The following is a 27951-nucleotide window of genomic DNA, read 5'->3' as shown; positions in this document are numbered from 1 at the left end:
GCGTCTGCCAAGGCACGGAACCCCATGCCAAGGTTAAAGACTCCAAACTACAAGAGCAGCCTGTATTTATACACAGCCTTTCACATCGAAAAGAAATGTCCCAAGGCGCTTCACAAAGGTGGACTGAGAGAGAAATGGGCACGGGGCAGGAAAAGGGAAACCCGGAGCTGGAAAAGAGAAACTCGGAGCATAAAAAGGGAATCTCGGGCCAGGAAAAAGGAAACTTGGAAAGGAAAGGGAAACTCGGTGCAGGAAAGGGAACTTGGGACAGGAAAAGAGAAACACCCGCTCGATTTACACCCCTCGTGTCTGGAAAAGGGAATCTGGGAACAGGAAAAAGGAAACCGAGGGCCGGAAATGAGAATCTGGGTCAGGAACATAAAAGGGAACTCGGAACAGGAAAAAGAAACGCAGAACAGGGAAAGGGAATCTCAGGACAGTAAAAGGGAAACTTGGGACTGGAAAATGGGATCTGCGACAGTAAAAGGGAAACTTGGGACTGGAAAATGGGATTCGGGACATGAAAACGGAAACCCGGGACAGGAAATGGGAAGGATAGCAAAATACTGCAGATGTTGGAAATCCGAAGCAACAACAGAAAATGCTGGAAAAACTCAGGTCAGGCAACATCCGTGGAGAGAAATTTGAGTTGACGTTTCGGGTCGAACCCTTCTTCAAAACTGGAACGAAAAGAAACTGGATCGAAGGCAGGGCTGCGATCGGACAAAATAATAAAAGAAACAAAGGAAGTAAAAGAGATTAGAAGCTAGACGAGATGGTAATAGGCTGAGATTAGGATGGGAATGCGGGGATGTGGGGCATTGGGCAGAAGCTGGAGAAGGAGAGAGTGTGGGGCAGGGAGAGGAAGGGTAGGACACGACAGAGTTGGGAGTTGTTAGGAACACAATCTGGAACCACAATGGGGGGTGAAATTGGTCTTGGGCGATAGCGAATCGGTCGCCCGTTTTACAATCGCTCGATTTACACCCAACCTTGTGTTAACCTGATTGAGGACAGCTAACAGCAGAGAGCGGGGATGCAACAGTGAGCAGTCCTTTACTCATTGAGCCGTCAGGGTTGCTGGATAAAATATTTTTTCTTTAGGGCTGAGAATCACAACGGAAATGGAACCTGGTACGTTGTGATTGGTGCTAAATTAGGCGAACTCTTTCCACGCTCACCTCTCGGTGAGTAAAACATTTTCTTTTCAAATTCAAACAAACAGGAAGTCTGATAAAAGATGATAAACTTTTACTTAGAAATTTATTACATTATATAACAAACATAGATTCTCTGTGGTGCAAGTATCACAACAAGAAGATTAAAGTAACCCTTTATACTTCTATTTTGTGAATCTCTCAAATAATAATTCTTAGAAAAGAATGTGGAGCATCACCTTAGTACAAAGAGACGTGAAGTGGTCTGGGCAAGCAGCCTGTCCCGGCTCCTGACAGCACCATCTCTCCACTCAGTCTCTCCCCTCGCTTGTCTGTTTAGTTTTAATCAGTTCCGTGTTTTAAAACGGCCGCCTAAAGTTGACGGAACCTTTTAGATAGATAGTTACTGCAACAGTTGGTCTTACAATCAGCACACGGTCTGCTCACCGGCACCTTTAACACAGGCTTTGCTTTGAAACGGTGCCTGTCAGTGGGGTGGGTGCGAACGGTTAGGACAGCTGTCGCTAGACTTTACAACGTGCAACTGATTAAAATTAAGTTGGCGGCATTGGGGGGCCTCACTCGTGGGATGTTATCCTCCGCTCCTGCCCCACCATCCTCGGCAATCTTACCCGCGCTAAATCACTTGCCCTAGAAATGGTGGATGATTGCTTCCTTATCAGACTACCTTAAGTAATGAACCCGGGCAAATCAACCCGGAGACCTTTGACCTGCGTGGTTACTGATGGCCAAAGAAGTTTTCTTTATTTTTTTTTAAAAAGGTAGGATCACAGGGACGTGGAGGTCACTGGCCGCAGATCCTTGCTGAGGAAATGTGCGCTGATGAAACCATAGTCAATAACCCTCTGTCCGACCACCACCTTATCGGTGATGCGAAGGGTCACAGGCAATCGGTATTGGCACTGAAAACCGCTGTTGGGGCATCTCGTGAGTAAACGGTACTCCCCCTGAAAGTACTGAAATGGTATGGTAGGTCAGTGGGACTGATATTAAAGAAGAATTCTAATCTCAGGGTTCAGAGTGTGTCACCCGAAGCCCTCGATTAGATTCCAGCCTGTAACTCACTCCCGGGTATCCGTTATTATTATTATTTCTATATATAAGCCACCCGAAGCCCTCGATTGAATTGCACATATCCCAGCAATACCCCAGTCCTGTACCAGCCCGTTAAACAGGATTTTCTTGGTTTGACAGAGAATTGCATGTAAACTATGTCCTTGAACAGTAAGGTGCAGTTGATAGATGAGCAGTCTATTTTCTAATTCACATAACTTTCATATTCAAATTGATCTAATTAGAATTCCTTGCTATAGTCACACCGACAGCACGTTAGCCTCTTATTTTCCCGCCAATAAGAATCAGAAATCTTTGTGTTAATTATTTGAAGTTGCTGATGTGTTTCCCATTGTGACATTTCATTGTGGGGATTGTGTACAGTACAAACTGTACAGAAAGGCCTAGTGGAGCTGGTCCAACCCAATCTGACCAGATCCCATTTGATCCGATCCAATTCAACCTGACCCAATCTGACCTGATCCGATCCAACCCGGCTTGACCCGTGTGGGGCTGAGTGGCCTTCTGGAGTTAAAGGTGCCCCTTTATCTACTTCCCACCCTGCTGGCGTTCCCTGGAGACACTGACCCTTGCTGGAGTACCACTCCACAGATGTTGGGTGCCCTCCAGTTCCTTGCCTGAGTGGCCATTCTTCATGCGTCTGCCTTAACCACGTGTGTCAGCAGGACATTCGCCCATGTCCTCCATCACTGGATTGAACAGCTAATACAATGCTGGGACAGATGGCCAGAACATTGAAGTGCCGGTCTACAGTGGTTCCACTGAGCTGTACAGTGCGTGGGGCTGACTCCACTTGGATACTGAGTATGGTTCTGGTCACCAGAGAACAAGAGTGAGGTGTAAGTGCAGGAAAGGATGCAGAGAGTGATTCCAGATGTGAGGTGGATGGGCTTTTAGGGAAGGGTAAAAATGGCCAGTCTCTGCAGCCTGGAGAGTACAGGGTTGAGTGGAACCTGGTTGAAGAATATAAATGATTAAAAAATAGAGGGTGGAAACGCACAAAGGGTGGTAAATAAGATTGGTGAGCTGCAGGTGCAAATAGCCACACAGGAATATGATGTTGTGGCGATAACGGAGACCTGGCTCAAAAAAGGGCAGGATTGGGTATTAAATATTCCTTGATATAAGGTGTTCAGGAAAGATAGGGAAGGAAAGAAAGGAAGTGGTGTGGCAGTATTGGTTAAGGAGAATATTACAGTGCTAGAGAGAGAGGATGTCCTGGAGGGGTCAAGGACAGAATCTATTTGGTTAGAGTTAAGAAACAATAGAGGTGCCATTACACTACTAGGTGTATTCTATAGGCCACCAACAATGGGAAGAATATAGAAGAGTAAATTTACAGGGAGATTACAGAGAGGTGCAAGAACAATAGAGTAGTGGATAAATGCGAGGTTATCCATTTTTGGTGGCAAAAACAGGAAGGCAGATTATTATCTGAATGGCAATAGATTGGGAGAAGGGGAAGTGCAACGAGACCTGGGTGTCCTTGTGCACCAGTTGCTGAAGGTAAACATGCAGGTGCAGCAGGCGGTTAAGAAGGCAAACGGTATGTTGGCCTTCGTAGCGAGAGGATTCGAGTACAGGAACAAGGATGTCTTGCTGCAGTTGTACAGGGCCTTGGTGAGACCACACCTTGAGTATTGTGTGCAGTTTTGGTCGCCTTATCTGAGGAAGGATGTTCTTGCCATGGAGGGAGTGCAGCGAAGATTCACCAGACTGATACCTGGGATGGCAGGAATGACGTATGAGGAGATTGGGTCGATTGGGCTTATACTCGCTGGAGTTTAGAAGAATGAGAGGGGATCTCATTGAAACTTATAAAATTCTAACAGGACTAGACAGACTAGATGCAGGGAGGATGTTCCCGATGGCGGAGGAGTCCAGAACCAGGGGTCACAGTTTAAAGATAAGGGGTAAGCCATTTAGGACAGAGATGAGGAGGAATTTCTTCACCCAGAGAGTGGTGAACCTGTGGAATTCTCTACCACAGAAGGCAGTTGAGGCCAATTCATTAAATATATTCAAGAAGGAGTTAGATATATTTCTTAAGGCTAAAGGGATCAAGGGATATGGGGAGAAGGCAGGGACAGGGTACTGAGTTTGGATGATCAGCCATGATCTCATTGAATGGCGGAGCAGGCTTGAGGGGCCAAATGGCCTACTCCTGCTCCTATCTTCTATGTTTCTATGTGATAATGGGGGACTTCAATTATCCTAATATAGAGTGGGATAGTAATAGTGTAAAGGGCAGAGAGGGGGAAACATTTCTGAAGTGTGTTCAGGAGAACTTTATTGATCAGTACGCTTCTGGCCCAACGAGGAAGAAGGCATTGCTGGATCTGGTTCTGGGGAATGAGGTGAGTTAGGTGGATCAAGTGTCAGTAGGGGAACATTTAGGGAACAGTGATCATAGTATCATAAGCTTTAGATTAGCTATGGAAAAGGACAAGGAGCAATCTAAAGTAAAAATACTTAATTGGAGGAGGGCCAATTTCAGTGGGTTCAGAACGGACCTGGTCCAGGTAAATCGGAATCAAAGATTGGCAGGCAAAACTGTAATTGAACAATGGGCTGCCTTTAAAGAGGAGATGGTTCTGGTACAGTCGAGGTACATTCCCTCAAGGGGGAAAGGTAGGGTAACTAAAGCCAGAGCTCCCTGGTTGAATATAGAAAGTTCAGAGGGGAAGTGAAAAAGAAAATAAGAGGGGCAAAGAGAGAGTATGAGAATAGACTGGCAGCTAACATAAAAGGGAATCCAAAAGTCTTCTATAGGCATATAAACAATAAATGGGTAGCAAGAGGAGGGGTGGGACTGATTAGGGACCAAAAAGACCTACACATGGCGGCAGAGGGCAAGGCTGAGGTGCTAAATGAGTACTTTGCATCTGTCTTTACCAAGGAAGAAGATGCTGCCAAAATCATAGTGAAAAAGGAGGTAGTTGAGATACTGGATGGGCTAAAGATTGATAAAGAGGAGGTACTAGAAAGGCTGGCTGTACTTAAAGTAGATAAGTCACCAGGACCGGATGGGATGCATCCTAGGATGCTGAAGGAAGTAAAGGTGGAAATTGCAGAGGCTCTGGCCATTATCTTCCAATCCGGGGGTGGTGCCAGAGGATTGGAGAATTGCAAATGTCATACCCTTGTTCAAAAAAGGGTGTAAGGATAAACCCAACAACTGCAAGCCAGTCAGCTTAACCTCGGTGGTGTGGAAGGTTTTAGAAATGATAATCTGGGACAAAATTAACAGTCACTTGGACAAGTGTGGATTAATTAAGGGAAACCCACATGGATTTGTTAAAGGCAAATCGTGTTTAAACTAACTTCATTGAATTTTTAGATGAGGTAACAGAGCGGGTTGATGAGGGCAATGTGGTTGATGTGGTGTACATGGACTTCCAAAAGGCATGTGATAAAGTGCCACATAATAGGCTTGCCAGCAAAATTGAAGCCCATGGAATAAAAGGGACAGTGGCAGCATGGATACGAAATTGGCTAAGTGACAGGAAATAGAGATTAGTGGTGAACAGTTGTTTTTCGAACTGGAGGAAGATATTCTGTGGTGCCCCCCAGAGGGTCAGTACTGGGACCGCTACTTTTCTTGATATATATTAATGACTTGGGTGTACAGGGCACAATTTCAAAATTTGCAGATGACACAAAACTTGGAAGTATAGTGAACAGTGAGGAGGATAGGGATAGACTTCAAGAGGACATAGACAGGCTGGTGGAATGGGTGGACACATAGCAGATGAAATTTAACGCACAAAAGTGCGAAGTGATACATTTTGGTAGGAAGAATGAGGAGAGGCAATATAAACTAAAGGGGGTGGATGAACAGAGAGACGTGGGGGTATATGTGCACAAATCATTGAAGGTGGCAGGGCAGGTTGAGAAAGAGGTTAAAAAAGCATACGGGATCCTGGGCTTAATAAATAGAGGCATAGAGTACAAAAGCAAGGAAGTTATGATGAACCTTTATAAAACACTGGTTCGGCCACAACTGGAGTATTGTGTCCAATTCTGGGCACTGCACTTTAGGAAGGATGTGAAAGCTTTAGAGAAGGTGCAGAAAAGATTTACAACAATGGTTCCAGGGATGAGGAATTACAGTTACGTGGATAGACTGGAGAAGCTGGGGTTGTTCTCCTTAGAGAAGATTAAGAAGAGATTTGTTAGAGGTGTTCAAAATCATGAGGGGTCTGGACAGAGTAGACAGAGATAAACTGTTCCCATTGGTGGAAAGGTCAAGCACCAGAGGACACAGATTTAAGGTGATTGGCAGAAATGAGGTGACATGAGGAAAAACTTTTTTACGCAGCGAGTGGTTATGATCTGGAATGCACTGCCTGAAAGGGCGGTGGAGGCAGATTCAATAGTGGCTTTCAAAAGGGAAGTGGATAACTACCTGAAGGAAAAACAAATTGGGGGGCTACAGGGAAAGGGCGGGGGATTGGGACTTGCTGAATTGCTCTTGCAGAGAGCCAGCACAGGCTCGATGGGCCGAATGGCCTCCTACTGTGCTGTACCGATTCTATGATTCTATTCTATGGATGAACCAGAGTCAGGCATATAAACTAGAGAAAAGCAAACGGATCGGATATCGGAAGGTATATTTTTAAACAAAGGGAAAATGTCTGGGATAATCGGCTGGGCCATGGATAGGGAAGGGGGTGAGAGAGACATTCCTCAGGGCCAGTCAGGTCAGAGTTGGAAGCTAGTCTGTGACAGTGAGGGATCAAATGAGGGGTGCTTCAATGAGAGAATTACGGTACTATAGGGATGGGCTTCGATGGGACAGTTACTGTACTACAGGCATGGGCTTCAATGAGAGAGTGAGGGCACTAAAGGGAAGAGTTACGATGGGACAGTGAGGGTACTAAAGGGATGAGATTTGATGGGACAGTGAGGGTACTAAAGAGGCGGGTTACGATGGGACAGTGAGGGTACTACAGGGACAGTGAGGGTACTAAAGGGATGGGATTCAATGGGACATTGAGGTTCTCTAAGGACAAGTTATGATGGGACAGTGAGGGTACTAAAGGGATGAGATTTGATGGGACAGTGAGGGTATTAAAGAGGCGGGTTACGATGGGACAGTGAGGGTACTAAAAGGACTTCCTTGGTTGGACAGTGAGAGTACTAAAGGGACGAGTTACGATGCGACAATGAGGGTACTACAGGGACAGTGAGGGTACTAAAGGGATGGGATTCAATGGGACATTGAGGTTCTCTAAGGACAAGTTATGATGGGACAGTGAGGGTACTAAAGGGATGAGTTACGATGGGACAGTGAGGGCACTAAAGGGATGGGATTCGATGGGAGTGTTAGTATACTAAGGGATGGGCTGTGATAGGAGAGTTAGGTTAATAAGGGATGGACTTCGGTGAAACTGAAGGTTTGGGAACGATGGGGTACTAGTAGGAATGGCTTTGATAGGAAAGTTACAGTAGAAATGGATGAGCTTCGATGGAAGTTAGGGTACTAGGGCTTTGATGGGGAAGTTTGAGTAATTGATGGGAGAGTTAGGAACCAGAGGGACGGATTTCCACAAGCCTGAGCGATATTTCTGATCCATAATTTTGTTCTCATCCAGCCTTGTGGTTTTGAAGCCAATTATAGAGCTCCTTCCTACTGCCTGAGATCAGCTAACTCAACACTGACCAGGATCCAACTTTGGGGCTTACTGCTCCTTCTGCAGTTTCTAATGTGTCTTCCCCAGTGCCTAATGACACACAGTGAGGCACACACAGTTTCAAGGCTCTTCCTTCACCCGTCTCAACATATCAGATCTTTATTGAAATGTTTCATTTGCTGCACTGATTGCTCAGTGAATTAACGCATCTCTCCGTGTAGCCTTGACTCATACAGGCCAGGAAGGTCCCAGGTCAATCTAAGGTCTATGCTAAGTTCGCTGATCTCACTCATTACCGCAGTAAAGTGTTCGACAATTGGATTCAGAGCATTTGGTCTAGGGAGGGAAAATATCAGCTAAGGATTTCAATCCTGATTGTCCTGTGACCTCAGCCCTGCCGCAGGAGCCAGCCTTTGGCTCAGTGGGAGCATTCCTGCCTCTGAGTCAGAAGATGCAGGGTTCGAACCTCACTCCGGACAATCCCGACGAGTGGAGACCGGAGCTCCGACTCTGAATTCTCATGTCCAAAGTGTGGTTATGGGTGGCCCCCCTCCCTATGTGTTGTGGGAGCCCATAAAACCCCGCTATTGGCTGGTATAAAGATGGTTATAGCCATGGAAGGAGCATTGAAATCATGGCCAACAGAGCGTTGTTAATCTGCTTGTCAAGCTGTTCTCCAAGGGAAGAGTGTGAAGGTACAAAAATAACCTCTGCTGCTGAACATTGAGAGTAAACAGGTTTGGGATGAGCTACCATAGTTGAATAGCCTGCTAGCACACATGAAGAATAGCCACTTGGGTGAAGCACTGCGCAGTGCAGGCATCCATGGACCTATCTCCCAGTGAGAGGCAGCACCTTCAGGAGAGGAGGGGAGAAAGAGAATGTGGGTTCAGAACTCTTGAGCGAGCCCTGGAACGGTAGGTCCAGGGTTGTCCTGGGTGGGATGTGGCTTAGAGGTGCCTGGAGGTGACAACCTCACAATGTGCCACACAAAGTTTGATAAAGTGTGGATTTTAAATCCAATTTGTGTTAGTGAATAAAAGGAGATTCGTGTTAACTGTTGGTTTTGAGTAAGACCAAAGAGATATCGTTGACTATGACTATAGTCCTTCATCTCTCTGATCTCACAGCACATCAGCAGGACTCCCATGACTAAATAGTAACAGTTATTCCTTTAGATTTTTTAAACAACTTCAAGTAAACCCAAAGGTTTATGATTTTAATATTGTTAATCACACCAGAGAAAGACTGTGAGTAACTGAGACTGAAATAGCTGGGAACATAGGAACAGAAGTAGGCCATTCAGCCCCTTGAGCCTGCTCTGCCATCCAATTAGATCATGACTGATTTGTACCTCAACTCCATTTACCTGCCTTTGCTCCATGTCCCTCAATACCTTTACCCAACAAAAATCTATTTATCTCAGTCTTGAAAGTTCCAACTGACCCCTAATATCCACAGCCTTCTGGGGGAGTGAGTTCCAGATTTCTACTATCCTCTGTGAAAAAGTGCTCACACACGGTCTGTATCACTGTGCATAAAGAACATAAGAACATAAAATACTGGTAACAGTTGATGAAGGGGGCGGGGTGCATTTCTATGGGGTTTCCCCGCTCACTTTGCCGTAACTTTAGAAGAAGAGCCGCAGAAAGCCTGGAAGAATGGTTGTTTTCCCGGAGTTTCCGTGGTTCTTATACCGAAGGTACGGCAGGCACTGGGGAGAGCGCCCTGCAGAAACTCCCCCCTTGTGATATATTGGTAGCTCCCCTCAGCCCATCACGGAAGCCCAGAGGCTCCCTGACCTTGGTTGTTTTTTTTAAAGTGTTTTTCCCAAGATATTACCAGATTCCCTCAGTCTTTTTTTTGAACTAAGTGTAATTTTCACGGAATGAAGTTGAGCTGGGGACATGGGAATATCACAGGCGGCAAGGATCGAGGCCTTCACTCAGCTCAGAACCTCCTGTTCGGTTTTCTTTCTTTCGATAAAAAGACGCAGGCAATAGTCACTTTGCAGCCGAGCTGCAATAAAGTGAGCTGGGGAAAAGAAAATCCCAGATTCTAACAACATGCAAATCCGTGGAAACCAGTCTGTTTTAGGAGATTCCAGGATGTACTTCCTGTGGGAAACACATTCTCCAGAGAGTAGCAGAGAGCCCTGATTTTAACATAACCTGCCCAGCGGGATCGGGTTGGACGCTCGTTTGATTCACCACCCGATTTTACACCTATAACGAAGTCAATGGGCTGTAAAATTAGGCTGGAGGTACATCGGGCGCCCGGCTCGAACCAGCCCTGTTCCTGTCGGACGGGATAGGTTAAAATCGGGGCAGAGTGACCACCTGTCAGTTTTGAACTGGTTACCGTGGTTTCAGGGGGGCACGGGGGGGAGGGGGGGCGGAAATGCCCTGGTAACTTTTCGAACCATAAAACCAGACAGTAAAATACCCGGTTTTCAATGGTTGCGCTAAAAACCCCATGCGCCACGTGTGGGGGTAATTTTAACTTTGGCTGATTGGGTAATATTGAATTCGCCGCCTGTTAAACACCACGCCTGATTTTCCTTCCATTGACTTCAAAGTTACCATGATTATGGTCTTTGCACGCGGCCCTCTCCTGTTTGTATATGTGTGCTGCCTTCTTAATAAAACATGCCCTGTTCCCGTCCCATACGGGGTGAAAGGTGGCAGCGCTGCCTGCCTTTTTAACCAGGATTTGCAGTCACAAAACTAACCGACGCTAACCAGGAGTTAACTGACTGATCTACCCGTACACACCTCTGTGGCAGAATATTCAAGAGATGATAAATATCCTTTAAGAAATGTACTGTACTGAGGGCAGGTGAGCATTGGGGGAAGGGGAGTACTGGCGACTATGGTTACACAGCAGTACCCTCATTGCTGTCACTTCACATGTAGCAAAGCTTAGTTTTGATAAGTGGTAGCCCACTCTCCAAAAAATTGGGGTCTCGCAACATATCATCTAGCATGTGAACATCAATTGAGTCAGAAAATGAATGTTAACAGCGACTGCAGTAATTAGTAGCTCCCACTCCACAGTGTAGGATGTAACACTAGTTGGTGACCAGTTAACTATGAAGGGAACTGACAAAGTTGATCTGGCAAATTTTCCGGTGGTGAAAGGTTCAAATCCCAGGGGACGGGAGTTAAAAAACGAGGGAGTTACGGGTAAGAAAATTAAGTCTGGGGGAGCTTTGTCACCCAAAGGGTAACCAAATTGTGGAATACTTTCCCTGGGACATTGAAGCGGACAGTATAATTGGGGGAAAGAGACAACTAGATGTGTTCCTGGAGAGCAAAGGGATTAGGGGATATGGGGAGATAGTGGGAAGGTGGGGTTGAGGAATTATGGGTAGAAGGTGGGTAGGTGGGGTTGAGGAATACGGGAGTAGGTGGTTATGTGGGGTTGAGGGATGTGAGGTGGAGTTGGGGATATGGGGAGAAGGTGGGGTTGAGGGCTGTGGTGAGAAAGTGGGTAGGTGGGGTTGAGGGATATGGGGAGAGGTGGGTAGGTGGGGTTGAGGGATATTGTGAGAATGTGGGTAGGTGGGGATGATGGATATGGGGAGAAGGTTGGTAGGTAGACTTGGGAGATATGGTGAGAAGGTGGGTAGTTTGAGTTTGAGGGATATGGTGCGGTAAGGCTGATCTATGATAAAGGGACAGGCTTTCTGGGTCTAATGGCCTCTTCTTGTGCAGTATTAAGACTTGTTTCTTTAAGTTAGCACCTTGTATGTTGATGACGGCTGTTCCTTGGTACTATGGGATCCACTATGGTCTCAAACCTGACCCCTCCCTCATGCTCTAGAAAACTCTAGTTCTGGTGTAGATTTCACTGGACATACCTCATGCCCATCTCTCGTGTACTCATATCTCACTTAGTTCTTTTACTCAACTCTCAGTCTCCTACTTTAATATTGAACCCTCTCTCGCTTCCATCTTTACCTTACCCGCCCAATAGTCTGTCCCGAGTGCATTGCTTCTAATTGGGTTTCAGCTCAACATCTACGGCCACCGGCAGCCCTCAGGCGCTTAACTCAAGTGGCCGTGCTTCAAGTGTGAGCGTAGGCAGTGAATGCCAGCAGGCTATTCGACTGTGGGTGGCATCCCATTCCACCAAGCCCGCTCCTATCCTCCCTCCGACGTCCACATGTATGCGGCAAGTCGGGGAAGGGGAGTAAACAGGTAGTGATCAGGACCGAGGACCCTGGATGATTTTATTTTCTGCTCCTTAGCCCACGGATCCTGAGGGAAACTGCAGACCCAGAGTGCAATGCCAGCTGAGATCAGCAAATTCAGGGCTGAATATGAGGGCCCACTCCATGCCCCTGTGTTCCCAGAGAGGAGAGGCACTCGTAGGGAGCGAGCTATTGGAAATTCGCAGAATGCCGCTCCCCGCAGGGGGTGGTGGGGGGCATGGAGTTGGCTCACAGTCAAATCTTCCTGGTCTGTAAAGTCTCACTTCAATCAAATCTCCGTTTCCTATCCCAGTACATCACATGCCATATAGTCTCAACTCTCGTTTCCCATTTCAATTGACTCTCGGTCCCCTATTCCAATATATAACCTATAATAATTTAATTTTCCTCCTCGCTTCCTTCTCTGACCCTCAGTCCCTAATCCATAAATAACCTCGATTTAATTTCTCGTTTCCTTTTGTTTTAAAGCTTTGTTTGCGTGCAGTATTTTCTGGTCCTTAATGTTTGGGCATTTCAGGCATCCAGTATCCCATCAAACACTCCCAGGGCAGGTACAGCATGGGTTAGATACAGAGTAAAGCTCCCTCTACACTGTCCCATCAAACACTCCCAGGGCAGGTACAGCACGGGTTAGGTACAGAGTAAAGCTCCCTCTACACTGTCCCATCAAACACTCCCAGGGCAGGTACAGCATGGGTTAGATACAGAGTAAAGCTCCCTCTACACTGTCCCATCAAACACTCCCAGGGCAGGTACAGCATGGGTTAGATACAGAGAAAAGCTCCCTCGGCACTGTCCAAAGTACCTCAGCCCCAACCTCAGAAGAGCGCCCCCTACTGCATAGTGCAACATTTTCACACACTTTGTGTGTCTCAGAGTAAGATTGCAAATTTAGTGCAATTAGTAAAGAATCAAGTGTAGTTTTATGCTGTGGGGCCATGACCAATTTGAACTGGATTGAAACTGCCCAAACACATTACAGACAGCAGAAGAAGACACATTTATTCTCTCGGTCTGAGTTTGACTAAAACCCAGGTCCAAGAGATAATCGGTACTGACTCACTCTACCACCCAATTCCTGTCTCATTACCTTTAGTCCGATCTCACTCCCTATTCCAGTAGAGATCATGCAGGTGTCTGCATGACAGCCCTTGAAAGAAAGTGCTATCAATAATGCGATTAGAAAGAGTCCTTTAGAGCTGAAATCACAAAATCATTGAAATTTTAGCACAGAAGAGGCCATTCGGCCCATTGTCCCTGTATGGGTGCTATCTCCACGTTGGAGCTTCCTCCTCTAATCCCATTTGCTTACCCCGTACCCTTTAATCTTTTCCTCCTTTGTGTTTATATAATTCCATGTAATGGCTCCTTCAGTTTTTTTTTAACTAAAATATTAATTGTTGGTCGGGGGAGGGTATAGGATTCATTTTTCTGTTTCTCGGTCTGTCTCCCAATGGAAGATGTGAATGGGAGACATGGCTTTCTATTTGCGTTAGACAGCAAGAGGAGATTATTTAGTCTCGATGTGCTGTCAGTGACTGAATGAAGCGAAGCTCCCAACATGACCCCCCACGCCCCCCTGGCTGAATATAAACATTGAGGGCACTCTGACACATCTCATTTTTTATATTTACTGATTGAAAAAATTGGCGATCATATTTTTTTTTATAATTTAACAAAAATCTTGCAATTTAATCTTAACTCATTTCCACAAACTGTCAACAAGGAAATGTAACAGCCTCTGTGGAGGGTTAACCTGCAGCCTTGGAGAACAGAAAGAACTCCTTTCAGTAGCACCCCATATATAACCCGATTCTGTGATGTAATGAAGTGCAGTGTTACAACAGAACAAATCGCCAGTACACCTGTGATAACAAGTATGGATGTGTGCGAGAGTGAGAAAGATAATGTGCGAGAAAGAGTGAGAGTATGTGGGAGTGTGAGAGAGAGAGAGTGCAAGTGAGACAGTGTGTATGAGTGTGTGTTTGAGTGTGCTTGTATACATGAGAGGGTGTGTGTTGACAGCATGCATGCAACATATGAGGTTGTAGTGGGAGTGTGTTTGCCTGTGAGAGAGCGTGTGTGAGAAACAGTATGAGTGTGCATTTGTGTCTAGCTGTGTGTATGCGTGTGTTTCCCTGGCGTTCTGCTGATACGCAATACTGGTAACCTTTAAAAAAGAACCCTTGAAGCACAGTACATTTCAGTAAAGGGTAGCTACACAGAGAGAGGGTCACGTTGGTCTTTAGTTTGTCCCACCATTATAGGAGAAAATAAAAACCGGTCTAGCAGTAGCAAGGGCTTGGGATGGACCCGCAGCTGAGTAGCGATGCTTTCGGACAATATGATCAGCGGCAGGCGACTTCAAAAGCCGACTGCCAGTCATGTGGGTACAGACCAGCCATGTGGATACACACTAGTCATATGGGTCCAGACCAGTCATGTGGGTACACGCCAGTCATGTGGGAACAGACCAGCCATGTGGATACACGCCAGTCATATGGGTCCAGACCAGTCATGTGGGTACACGCCAGTCATGTGGGAACAGACCAGCCATGTGGATACACGCTAGTCATATGGGTCCAGACCAGTCATGTGGGTACATGCTAGTCATATGGGTCCAGACCAGTCATGTGGGTACACGCCAGTCATATGGGTCCAGACCAGTCATGTGGGTACACGCCAGTCATGTGGGTCCATGCCAGCAGTTCCTGCTTATATCTTTTTACACGAGAACAAAAATAAAATTCTCATTTTGAGCATGCTTTTCATGGATGGAAGATGATGGGTTAAATGCAGCAAAATGTCCGACAAATTTCCTTGCTTCTGACATATCCCTACAGCCCTGAAACTGCAGTGCGATCTTCATTAAAGCCATGTGTGAAAGAAAGAGGGAAAAAAAGAGAAATCTCATTAACCAAGTCATTTGTTTGGAAGATTCAATTTAACATTTTCTTATATAATAGTATATATGTATAGTTTTAGTAAAATTATAACATAAAAACTTTTTTTAATATTATTTTTGTTCAAATATATAATTGGTAAAAAGATGAGTATTCTGTTGATGAAATAGACCTAGGATGTTTCCCTATATCTCGAACTAGCACGTGGAGGGGAAGCATCACTATTCTGCTCTCTTCACTTTGATTGATCATTGACCCCTCCCTTAACCTCAGAAAATAGGGGACTTTGAAATAAATTTATACAATTAAGAAAAGACTGGGTTTGATAGTAACTAGTTTTAAACATTCTCCTAATGATAACACAACTCATCCAAAGTCCGAAGGGAATCTCTGTTCGCCTCTCTCGGGTTGTATGACAATCTGCGGGCTCAAGGAAGAAAGCCAGAGATTCCCTTCCCAAGCAACGATTATTCGAAGGCAACTGAATGAAATCTTCGCTTTTTTTTTCTTGTTTATCTTTTTTTTAAAAAAAGAAACAAAAAAAAAATTTGCGATTCTCACTGGAACCTTGGTCGAGCTTCAGTGGGAACGACACCAAGCAACATCCCATAATATTCATGCAACATTAACCATAGCAACGCCACTCAGATTTAGCTCTGCCCTTGTCCACCATTCAGTGCAGTGTAATTCTTTTTCTTAAAAATAAGTCCCTCTCCTCCTCCCGCCCCTCAAAAACCCAGACCAGTTGAGACCCCCCCTCCCCGCCCATCCGCTCCTCTCCCCCACCAGTCGAGCTAGCTGTCTATAAAATGTTTCAAAGCCCGTTCGATGTTCATTCGATGTCCCACTCTTGTGACTCCAAGTTCCACATAGTCTTCTTTTGTCAAGGCGGGTAGGTGGGAGCCTTCTATCTCATTGTGTAAGAAGCTCTCTCTGTGTTCTGATAGGTTCAGACTGTCGAGCCAGTCCGCTACGTCGTACTTGTTCCACATTGCCATGGGTTTCTGGCAGAATGGCTTGGGAGGGAGCAAGGAATGCATGGGGACACCGGAGGGAGATGGGGAGCGGCTGCGAGCGCTAGCGCTCCGCACCACAAACCGCACCTCCTTGGGCTCGTGGGGGATGTTGAGGCTGGAAGATTTCAGGATGGTGGGGGGGGTCTGCGTCGGGGTGGAGAGTGGCGAGGGCCTTGGCGAACTGATGCCGGCTTCTGTCCTTGATTCGATGCCGGGCTTCCCAGGGCTCGGGGCCCGTCGGGTGACGGGGTGCCTGGAGCCAGGACGGATGGTGAATGTCGCCCCAAAGCTCCGCTGGGATATCGTGTTCAGCTCTCCTAAACTACTGAAAAGTCTGTGGACAAAAGGAGAGACAAAGCAGAGAATTAGGAGTTGTCAGGCGTCCAGGGCTTCTTCACGCCAGTGACTCACCCAGGGCAGCGTGCTCAAGTGTCAACACCTGGCTACATGTACCGTGAAGCTGCCTTCGCACTTTCATGTCCCACATGAAGGAACTTTTCACGCTTGACAGACAACACCTGCTGAGGAGAGGTTGAATTCAGAGTCCTTCCTGGAAATCTGGAACTCTGTTCCCCCAAAAAGCTGTTTAGGCTGGGGATGAATTGAAAAATTCAAAACTGAGATCGATAGATTTTTGTTAGGCAAGAGTATTAAGGGATATGGAACCAAGGCAGTAAATGGAGTTGAGATACAGATTAGCCATGATATAATTGATTGGCGGTAGAGGCTAGAGAGGCTGAATGGCCTCCTCCTGTTCCTATGCCCACCCCCCCCCCATCAATTTTCTCCATCTTGACAGTGACTGCAGGCATTTAGCCGTGGAGGGAGATCACCACCAAGGACCATTCAATCTTGACCCAACATCCACATACGCATTCTCAAGCAGGGGCCAATAGGTAATAATCAGCAAACCTTTTTTTGCTGCCTTCATAGCCTGGGGCACTCAGTCCAATTACAGCGTCCCTTCCACACACCTTCCCCACCAACTGGTACCATCCAACTCAGCACAGATTGAGCACTGAACTCATGAGCTTCCTGGTGCAGTCCTACTCGGTCATGGTGGGAGCTTTATAACCGAGGGCTTCACGACATGTGAGCGAACATTCTGAAGGAGTATCGATGGACTTGCTCGGGAGTGTACTTCGGAACAAGCACCGTGTGGTTTGCACCAGTTCACACTCCAGCGTTTGTCGATGACATTCCTGCATCTAATTATTGACTTGCGAATTCTTTTTCACGGAAGGAGGATTACATTAAGAGTGAAGAGGGAATGGAGCCGTGGGATGAGTTAGCAGGGAAAGGAATTGAATTGGGCTTTCTAAGTGGGGTCAGGAGACAATTAAATGGGTTCCTGGAGGGAGACGGGATTGTGGGAGATAATGGGTAGGTGGGGCTTAGATCTGTGAAGATGTGGGTGGCTGTTGCATTGAATAGCATTTTCCTGTTACCTTTGACGTGTTAAAATGAAACTAGCAGCACTCACAGTGATGGAATCTTAATGTCCCTTTTATCTCGCACACGGTCAAACGGTGTCTGTGCATGTTAACATGATTCATAACATTTGGTGATGTTCATCAAGAGGTGGGACGCTCTCTGCGATTATATCATTTCAGGTATCCAATGTCAATGTCAAACATTCCCAGGGCAGCCACAGCACAGCTTAGATACAGAGTAAAGCTTCCTCTACACTGTCCCATCAAACACTCCCAGGACAGGTACAGCACGGGTTAGATACAGAGCAGTGTAGATGAAACCATAAAATTACAAAGAGATATTGATAGATTAAGTGAATGGGCAAAACTGTGGCAAATGGATTTCAGTGTAGGCAAATGTGAGGTCACCCACTTTGGACCTGAAAAGGATAGAACAGGGTACTTTCTAAATGGTGGTAAGCTAAAAACAGTGGAGGTCCAAAGAGTCTTGGGGGTCCAGGTACATAGATCATTAAAATGTCATGGACAGGTGCAGAAAATAATCAAAAAGGCTAATGGAATGCTGGCCTTTATATCTAGAGGACTAGAATACAAGGGGGTAGCAGTTATGCCACAGCTATACAAAACCCTGGTTAGACCACACCTGGAGTACTGAGAGCAGTTCTGGGCACCACACCTTAGGAAGGATATATTGGCCTTGGAGGGAGTGCAGCGTAGGTTTACCAGAATGATACCCGGAGTCCAGGGGTTAAATTACGAGAAGAGATTATGCAAACTAGGGTTGTATTCCCTGGAATTTAGACGGTTAAGGGGTGATTTGATCGAAGTTTTCAAGATATTAAGGGGAACAGATAGGGTAATTAGAGAGAAATTAGTTCCAGTTGGGGAGTCTAGGACCAGGGGGCATAGTCTAAAAATTCGAGCCAGACCTTGAAATTAGGAAAAACTTCTACACACAAAGGGTGGTAGAAGTTTGGAACTCTCTTCGGCAAATGATAATTGATGCTAGATCAATTGTTAATTTTAAATCTGAGATTGATAGCTTTTTTGTTAACCAAAGGTGTTGAGGGATATGGGTATGGAGTTAGGTCGCAGATCAGCCATGATCTCATTGAATGGTGGAACAGGCTTGAGGGGCTAAATGGCCTACTCATGTTCCTATAAAGCTCTCTCTACACTGTCCCATGAAACACTCCCGGGGCAGGTACAACACAACAGGTGGAAACTCATTTCAGCAGGACCCTTACAGGCATCAGAGTGGGGAGACCTCTTTCCTGTCAGTTTAGACCGGATGTATGCCCTGTCCCAGAGGTGCGTGGGCAATGTTCTAACCCATTGTTCAAATAGAAAATCCAATAACAGAGCTCAGATTTGGTGTAAATCTGTGACTCAACAGCAGGTGCCTTTTACTATGGGCCGATAAGAGAATACAGAGAATTGGTTAGGGGCTGCTGAGGAAGGGATTGAGAGTCGATCCTGTCACAAGCCTACTCTTCAGTTAGCTACACTGAAGCTTTTCATTTGAGGGGTATATTCAGTGCTCCCAGTGGGGCTTGCTTACTTGCTGCTTAACTCCTTCTTAACCCTAACTCCTATGATTTAATCTGACCAAGCCCTTATTACTGACAACAGCTATGTTCTGGCTTCCTGTCCAGGATGTTATATAGGTTATAGTATCTAGAACTGAAAAAGTATTTTTCATTTATACTGGGAGTCAAAGTGATTAAAGGGCCTTTGAGAGATTGTGCTGGGCATACTTGGGTAGAGTCCCAAGATATGGTTGATCTAGTGAATGGTTGCTTTGCATCTGTGTTCAGTGCTGAAGATGGTACTGACGTACCTGATAGAGGTGGCACTAAAACTGAATCCATTGACATTGATTCGGAATTAATCCTGGATAGGATTAGAACTCTTAAGGAGGATCATGTGGCTGATATTCACCTGACTAAAAGAAATGGGGGCTGTGTTATGCTAACTGCTGACTCACAGTTTGTTGATGTCTGGGATTGTTTCCATGGACTGGAGGGAGAACCATGTGGTTCCTATATTCAGAAAGTCAGAACCTGGGAATTATAAGCCAGTTAGTTTTACATCAGTTATAGGCAAGTTACTAGAAGGAATTGTTGGAGATGTGCTGTATGATCACTTGGGGGCTGCAGCAGTTATTAGGGAATCCCAGGATGTCTTTTGGAAAATGAAAGTCCTGTTTCACCAACTTGGTTGGATTTTTTGAAGAGGTCATAAAGTGGGTAGATGATGGTAGCCCAGTAGATATTGCGTATCTTGATTTTCAGAAAGCCTTCGATTCAGGGCAGCACAGGTGGCTGTTCAGTAAGTTTGCGTCCTGTGGGATTGCCAAGCAGATTTTAGGCTGGATCGTGAATTAGTTCTGATCTCGTAGGCAGAGGGGTGGTTATTAATGGTAGCAGGTCTGTGTAGGGACTGGTCACTAGTAGAGACCCCGTCAAGACTGTTGCTCTTTGTCACCTTCATCAACGATCTGGATGAGGATGTTGCAAGTATGATCCTTAAGTTTACTGATGACACAATGGCGTGTGAAGGAGTTAGGACTATAGACAAAATAAACAGACTGCAGGCTGATCTCGATACACTGGGGGAACAAGCCCATATGGCAAGTGTCCTTCAATGGGGATAAATGCATTTAGGTCAGGGTAATTCCAGGCACGTGTACACCATGTAGGGTTACCCACTTCAGACTATGGGCAGGAAAGGGATCTGGGGGTTGAGTTTCATGAATCACTAAAGGTCCATGACCAGTGTCACAATGGCATAGGAAAAACAAATGCATGTTAAGATGCATAGCTGAGATAGTTAGATTCAAAACTAGAATACAATACTTAGCTTGTACAAGGCCTTGGTATGGCTGCATCTAGAATACTTTGCCTAGTTTTGGTTCCATCACATGGTGTGGGATATCGAGACCCTGGAGAAGGTCCAGTGGAGGACCACCAAAAGATACCAAGTCTTAGGGCTCTTAGTTATCAGGATATGCTCAGCAAACTTAGGCTTTTTTTCCACTGGTGAAACAGACTTCCAGGGAATATGAGAGAAGTTTTTAAAATGATGAATGGAATCTGTTTGAACGTAGGAATAGGAGGAGGCCATTCAGACCCTTGGGCCTATTCTGCCATTCAATCAGATTATGGCTAACCTGTACCTCAACTCCATATCCTTGATACCCTTACTTAACAACCTATTGATCTCAGTCTTGAAAGCTCACATTGTCCCTCAGTACTCACAGCCTTTTAGGGGAGTGAGTTCCAGATTTCCCTGATCTTTTGTGTGAAAAGGTGCTTCCTGATTTTGCTCCTGAACGGCTTAGTTCTAATTTTAAGCTTATGCCCCCCTGTTCTGGATTCTCTCTACTCTATTGAATCCTTTTAACATTTTAACAACCTTGATTAGATCACCCCTCAACCTTCTAAATTCAAGGGAATACAAACCAAGTTTATGCTTATTTGAGCTGGGTAGGGAGTGGGGAACTAGGGTAAATCAGTACAAAAAAGAAAACACAGTTTGGTTAGACACCAGGAAGCCCTTTGTTTTACAGAGAGTTGTCGACCTATGAAACTAGTTGCCAGCTTGTGCAGTGAGTGCAGATTTGTTGCAAGCGTTTGAAAAGGGAGTTGGATGAGCTCCTGCAAGTGGAAGACTTCTTGAGTTATAAAAGATAGGTGGGTTAACTGGCATAGTGATTCCAGTTACCATGGTCTCCGGATGCTTGCTCGATTTGCCTCTGGGGGTTGGCGAGCAATTTCCCACTGTCCTTTCCTTACATTGGCCCATGTTTTTTTTTGCCTATTTCAGATCGTGTGATGGAGGAGGAGGGGGAATGAGTTGGTGGAGCACAAAGGCTGCACCAGGTCTGGGGATGGACCAGTTAGTCTTTTTTTGGTCCATTTTTCGTATGTTCCTAATCCAGCCTGCGCCATCTGTTGTCTTAAGCCTTGTCCACTGTGGATCATCCCCACACCTCCACTCCATTATCGGTGAAAGGCCATCTAACCACTACCGTTCCTCCACCTCAATCTCTCCCTAGCTTCAAAATGCTCCACAGTTCTGATCTGTTCAACCTCACCCTCAGTCACCTCCCTTGTCCACCCATGACTCCCACTTGGTGTCTGAATTCTCCTTCCCCATTTCTCCATGTAAAAAAACTCAACATAAATGCAAGCTGTTGCTGTTGTTGTTTATAACTTCTCTGAGCTTTCCTTTATCATTCCTTTTATGTTTCAAATATACCATCCTACACCCTGTTCCTCATCAAACTCATTCTTTCCCAAGACTTCAAAACTGTGGAACTCCTTACCTTCTTCAGCCTTTCCCTCTTCCTACAATCTACAGGCTTTTAAAAGCCAAGCTTGGTGTCACCACTTGCTGATTTACCTTATCCTTCCTCGTAATGTTAACCTCAGCGATGTCCTGCTCTATGAGGCTTCAACCTTTCCTGTGGTTGGTCACTAAAAAAAAATCCATATCTTAGGATCCATACAAGGCACCTCACTCACACCCTTTATAATAATCTAGATCCCTGCTTCCCTTCACATCATCCTGCATCGTATTTCCTCATAAATCAGATCCGTCATCCAATTTGTATTCTTCAACTCCCTCCTTTACGATCAAAATTCCAAATTTCCTTCAGCCCACGAAGCTGCCTCACGAGACCAAGTCTAATGGATCCTACGCCTGTATTTTTGATTTGCCACAAATAATGTTTTGGTCAATTGTTTCTTTATTCTGAATAAAAAGTTGATGCCAGGTAAGTGTGGAGGATGTGACTGAGTGGGGTTGGGGGGGGGGGTGGTGAGTGAGTGTGGGGGGAGTAAGTGAGTGAGGGGGAGTGAGTGTAGAGGGAGTGTGAGTGAGGGTGGGGAGTGAGTGAGTGTGGGGGGAGTGAGTGTGGGGGGAGTGAGTGTGGGGGGAGTGAGTGAGTGTGGGGGGGGTGAGTGAGGGGGAGTGAGTGTAGAGGAAGTGTGAGTGAGGGTGGGGAGTGAGTGAGTGTGGGGGGAGTGAGTGAGTGTGGGGGGAGTGAGTGAGTGTGGGGGGAGTGAGTGAGTGTGGGGGGGACTGAGTGTGGGGGGGGTGAGTGAGAGGGGAGGGACTGAGTGTGGGGGGAGTGAGGGAGTGTGGGGGGAGTGAGGGAGTGTGGGGGGAGTGAGGGAGTGTGGGGGGAGTGAGGGAGTGTGGGGGGAGTGAGGGAGTGTGGGGGGAGTGAGGGAGTGTGGGGGGAGTGAGGGAGTGTAGGGGGGACTGAGTGTAGGGGGAACTGAGTGTGGGGAGAGTGAGTGGTGCTTGGTGCTTCCTGCCCTCTTTCCTCAATAATCTGCTTCCTCTCAAGGTCAGGAATTCTCCAAGCTTGAAATCAAAGGCCAATCGTTGGTGCTGCCTCATCTCACTGTCCATCCTCTTTCACTTCAAGCCTTCAGGTTATTTTTAATACATTGAACACCAGTACGCAGTACATCCTACAATACAGAGCAGACGTATAATGCACACAACACACTCGACATCCAGTAATTCAAACTCAGCATTACCTGGGACAGAGCTAAAAGATACGAATTTCCGTTCCCTTCAAAGGAGGCAGCAGCAGAGGATTCTTAAAGGAGGCAATGCACGACTCCTCACCCATTTAAAAAAAATTTTGGCCGGTTATTATTTGTTTTGTTGCACTGGTTCAATAACCTTGCATAAAACCCAAATAAGGTTTTAGGGGAAAATTCGCACCTCAAATACTCATCTCAGTTGAGACATAGATTGTTTTTTAAACGAGTGATTTTAATCAATGTGCAGAACTGTTGAAGTGTGATTGTGTTACATCATGCTTGAGATATTGAGAGTTAACCTTTGACCTATTCGGGGTAATTCTCTGAGCATGTGTGGGGGTGGGGGAGACAAGCGGCTGCCTTTCCCGCTGTCACCCCATGTCAGAAAATTGCAGCACAGTGCCGGTTTGCACTCAGAAAATGACCCCCAAATCAAAGAAAAGGTAGTTACACTCGAGACAATAGATGGGTTGGGAGTATTACTTTGTTTGAATCTGGGAAGAGAAGATTTTGGCAGAGATCGAACTGTCTCTAGGTTATGGGCAGCTGAGGAGAGATGGAGGGAGTGAGTTAATGACTCAGAATGCCAGTGATGCTTTCACCACACAAACAAAGTATTAATTAACGGGTTTGGCCTCCTCCAAGCCCCATCAAACCGCTGGGTCTCGTTAACAGATTGCAGATTTTATTTCTCATGTTATTGCACTTATTGCTCCACAGTGAACATTTCACATTTATAACCTTTTGCTTTCGAGTCTTCATGGTCACCAAAATGAAGGATGACAGTGCCAGGGTAGGGATTGGAAGTCCCATCAAACACTCCCAGGGCAGATACTGCACTAGTTAGATATACAGAGTAAAGCTCCCTCTACACTGTCCCATCAAACACTCCCAGGGCAGGTACAGCACGGGTTAGATACAGAGTAAAGCTCCCTCTATACTGTACCATGAAACACTCCCAGGGCAGGTACAGCACGGGTTAGATACAAAGTAAAGCTCCCTCTACACTGTTCTATCAAACACTCCCAGGGCAGGTACAGCACGGGTTAGATACAAAGTAAAGCTCCCTCTACACTGTCCCATCAAACACTCCCAGGGCAGGTACAGCACGGGTTAGATACAGAGTAAAGCTCCCTCTACACTGTCCCATCAAACACTCCCAGGGCAGGTACAGCACGGGTTAGATACAGAGTAAAGCTCCCTCTACACTGTCCCATCAAACACTCCCGGGGCAGGTACAGCACGGGTTAGATAGAGTAAAGCTCCCTCTACACTGTCCCATCAAACACTCCCAGGGCAGGTACAGCACGGGTTAGATAGAGTAAAGCTCCCTCTACACTGTCCCATCAAACACTCCCAGGGCAGGTACAGCACGGGTTAGATACAGAGTAAAGCTCCCGCTACACTGTCCCATCAAACACTCCCAGGGCAGGTACAGCACGGGTTAGATAGAGTAAAACTCCCTCTACACTGTCCCATCAAACACTCCCAGGGCAGATACAGCACGAGTGAGATACGGAGTAAAACTTTCTTGTGTTAGTGAGCCCGAATTAGGTTGAAGCTAAACTGAAACTTAATTAATTTAGAACCCATGCAGGGGCTGTATGAGGAGACTTTTATCCTATCAACTTGTGCTGGATTGTATCCCAGGCCCGATAGTCCAGGGGATAGCGTGCTGGGCCACTCCATACCCAGGCCCATGCTGTGAACATGTGCAAGTGACAGAGTCATCAGTTGTGGGAGGGAGATTCTAGGCACTGAAATTAAGAATTTGTTCTTTAATCTCTGTTCACTTTCCTGCTGGTGATCCAAGCGGAGAGTGGGACCGGCGGCCGACTGACCTGGTGGAGGACATCCCGTGAACGGGTTAGAAATAGCTCAAATTAAAAAAAATGAAACACAAAATCCACACACACACAGCGAGTACAGTCCGACACTTCACCTTCACCATGGACAGCATTCACGGTCTACAGGATAGCGAAATTAAAACAATCCGAACAAAACAAAACCCAAGAGGGGGAGTGGGATGTGGTGAATGGTTGTGAGCACTTACACAATTTGCTCACCCTCCTGAGGCTCGAGGTGATTCTAGACAGAGCACCACAACGCATGCACAGTGAGCGGAAAAAAAAGAGGCAATGAGAGAGAAATGTTAGCATCAATCCATGAATATGACCAGACAATTTCCACTACAAACACTAACAGTAAACACTTTCCATAATAGACTTGCTTCATGTCTCTTCAGAGTCTGAGTCCCGCCACTCCCTCCTGGCCTTCCCTCGGTCGCACTACTCAAGAAGGACTTGAATTAAACAGCAGCCTGTGACGTGCTTGCTCTCAACTCAGAGTATGAGGTGAAGGAGATTTAAAAGAGCAAGGGATTTGAGAACCCTACCTCATAATCTGGAGTGTCACGTTCCAGAACTATACCCAGTTCGGGAGGGCACAAGATTCTAGAATCCCAGTGGTGATTAAAGACGCTACAAAAATCTGGTTCTCAGTGCTGTGCACAGCGCACCCGGTTAGAGAACTCCGCCCCGCCAAGGAAGAAGCTGGGTTCTGGAACTTGCATTCGTTACTGAGGAAGCCAGATTGTGGCGGTGTTACTGAGGAGACCGGATCCGACAACTTTGTGGTGTGTTATCGTGGGTGCTAGATTCTGGAATTCTGTTGCCAAGGGAACCAGATTCTAGAGTTTTTGAGTCATTGCTAGGGAACCAGGTTCCAGTATTCTGTGTTGTCACTCAGGAAGCTGGATTCTAGAACTCAGTGCCATCACTTGAGTGCGCTGGGTTCTGGAACATGCGCCTTTTAAAATGAATTAAGAAAAATTGAGTCAAGAACAAATGGGCAGCTGGGAATCTGGTACAATTTTAAAGGAGTTGCAGGAACAGAGATTTAAGATAATCGGCAAAAGAACTGGAGGAGCGATTAGGACAAAGTCTTTTATGCAGCGAATTGTTATGATCTGGAATGCACTGCCTGAAAAGGTGGTGGAAGCAGATTCAATAGTAACTTTCAAAAGGGAATTGGATAAATACTTGAAAAGGAAAAAATTACAGTGCAATGGGAAAGAGCAGGGGATAGCTCTTTCGGCATGATGGGTCGAATGGCCTCCTTCTGTGCTGTAATATTCTATGAAACTGGGAGTGGACATAGGGAGTTAAAACATAAATTGCGTGGGATGTGTTTCTGGGCTTGGAGGCATGCTAGGGAGCAGGGTAATAAGTCAAACCCAAGGGAATTCTGTTCCTTTGTGCGTGTGAACCTCGTGTTCCGTTATACTTAGTCCAACAATGTGCTTTAGCCCCCATCTTCTCAGCAACACCCTCTCTTGCACCAGTGGGACATTTCCAATCTGTGCCAAGCTAATGGGCAGTTCCGTGCTGCGCAGCTGCACCTATCGTGAACTACAGTGAAAGCCGCCAATTCACTTCACACAGCAAACATAGACTATTGTCCGAGCTGTCCCTTGAATGGGAACTCGGAAAGTAGAGATGAATAGTGGTGCAGTAATGGGGGATTCTATGGAAGCATGGACTAGACGGGGTACTTATATTTGTAAGAAGGATTTCTACCAGCTCCCAAAATTAATTACAAATGGAATGTATGAATTTTTCATCCAATCTTTAAGCTCACTGCTGTCCTGCCAACGGTGCCAATCAAGAGTTTGCGTCAGGGCTATTTTGCCCGTGTCTCTGGAATCAGGTAGGATTGTGTAGGGTACGTGGGTATGTAGGGTCTGAGTGTGTTGGATATAGCTGTCAAACGCAGAGTATTGTTGTCCTATTAGTGTCCCATATTAACAATAACATTTTGGGAGAAAAGGAGCTGAGATCTGAAGGGACTTTGAAACAAGTCTAATCTGATCTTAAAATTCCCTGTTGGCAAATGAGGCAAACATTAGCAGCCATAATCCTTAAACAGCCAAAGCCATGGTATGTTCTCAGTGAATGGTGTATCCCATACAGGGAGGTCCATGCTAACCATTTCACACACAAATGCAATAGTTACACATTATCAAGGAAATAAGGATCCAGGTAAGGATGTGCGATTTTAAAATATTAGCTATAAATCCATAATATCACCAGTTATTCCTTTAAAATAACTCACATTGGTTTAATTTTTTTCTATGATGTTCCATTGTCAGTATGATGCTATGGGCTGTGGTGGGGTGTGAGGCTGGCAGTATCACTGTATCAGTGTCTTTATTACTCTGGGTTTTACTGAGTTTATTCCCCTTGGATTAGATGGACAGAGATGAGCCTACATCATTGGCACCTGTTTCATGACTTGGGGCTCAGTTGTAGCCCACCCCACCGTCACCTCTGACCCCTGGCAGACTTGTTGCTCCACATGATTTTCAGCCCAACTGTGGGTTATTGACCATGTTTGGTCTCAGTGCCATTCAGGGCCCTGCCCGATTGTGGGTTACTGATCGCGCTGGAGGGGAGTGCCTTTCAGGGCCCTACCCGGTTGTGGGTTATTGGCCGTGCTGGAACTCAGTGCTGTTCTTCTTTCACTGCACTCCAGTATAAGAACTCAAGTTAAAGAGTCCCAGTAAAGTAGGACTGTTTAACAGAAGTCTGGATCTTATAGTCTTCATTCTTTTCCTCTGGTGGGTGTGCAATCTCCACTTTGGAATGGGCCACAGTGGCACGATTGGAATCAAGAGCTTAGTGTGCTGAGGAAATCACAGGTGCAGGCCTGTCTGTCATTACTCTGTGTTGCAGCTTTCCTGAAATTCCTGAGAGCAAGGGATTGGGTGGAACTGTGGACCTCGACAAAAAGTCAGCAACACTGACCACTGAGCTAACAGAACCTGATCAATGAAAAATACAGGATGGTCCATCCACTGAGTCTGGCTCCCTGGCCCTCTATGGGTCTTGCTCTGTGTTTTACATTACCCTCGCCCATGCTCAGTTAGCTCC

General features: G+C 46.0%; 1 protein-coding gene across 1 annotated transcript in view; it reads right to left on the bottom strand.

The window, feature by feature from the left end:
- Positions 1-1236: 1236 nt before the first annotated feature.
- shank3a (SH3 and multiple ankyrin repeat domains 3a) overlaps positions 1237-27951 on the bottom strand; it is a 1542118-nt gene continuing 1515403 nt past the window's right edge. Inside the window, exon 22 of the mRNA XM_086010558.1 lies at positions 1237-16357. Coding sequence (XP_085866684.1) covers positions 15802-16357 — 556 coding nt within the window. The 3' untranslated portion in view covers positions 1237-15801. The remainder of the gene's footprint in view (positions 16358-27951) is intronic.

This window comes from Somniosus microcephalus, chromosome 17, assembly GCF_052327205.1.
Source record: "Somniosus microcephalus isolate GS21.2 chromosome 17, FLI_Smic_1.0, whole genome shotgun sequence".
Lineage (NCBI taxonomy): Eukaryota > Metazoa > Chordata > Chondrichthyes > Squaliformes > Somniosidae > Somniosus > Somniosus microcephalus.
The sequence above is the reverse complement of the archived record's forward strand: the minus strand, read 5'-3'. Positions and strand labels throughout refer to the sequence as shown.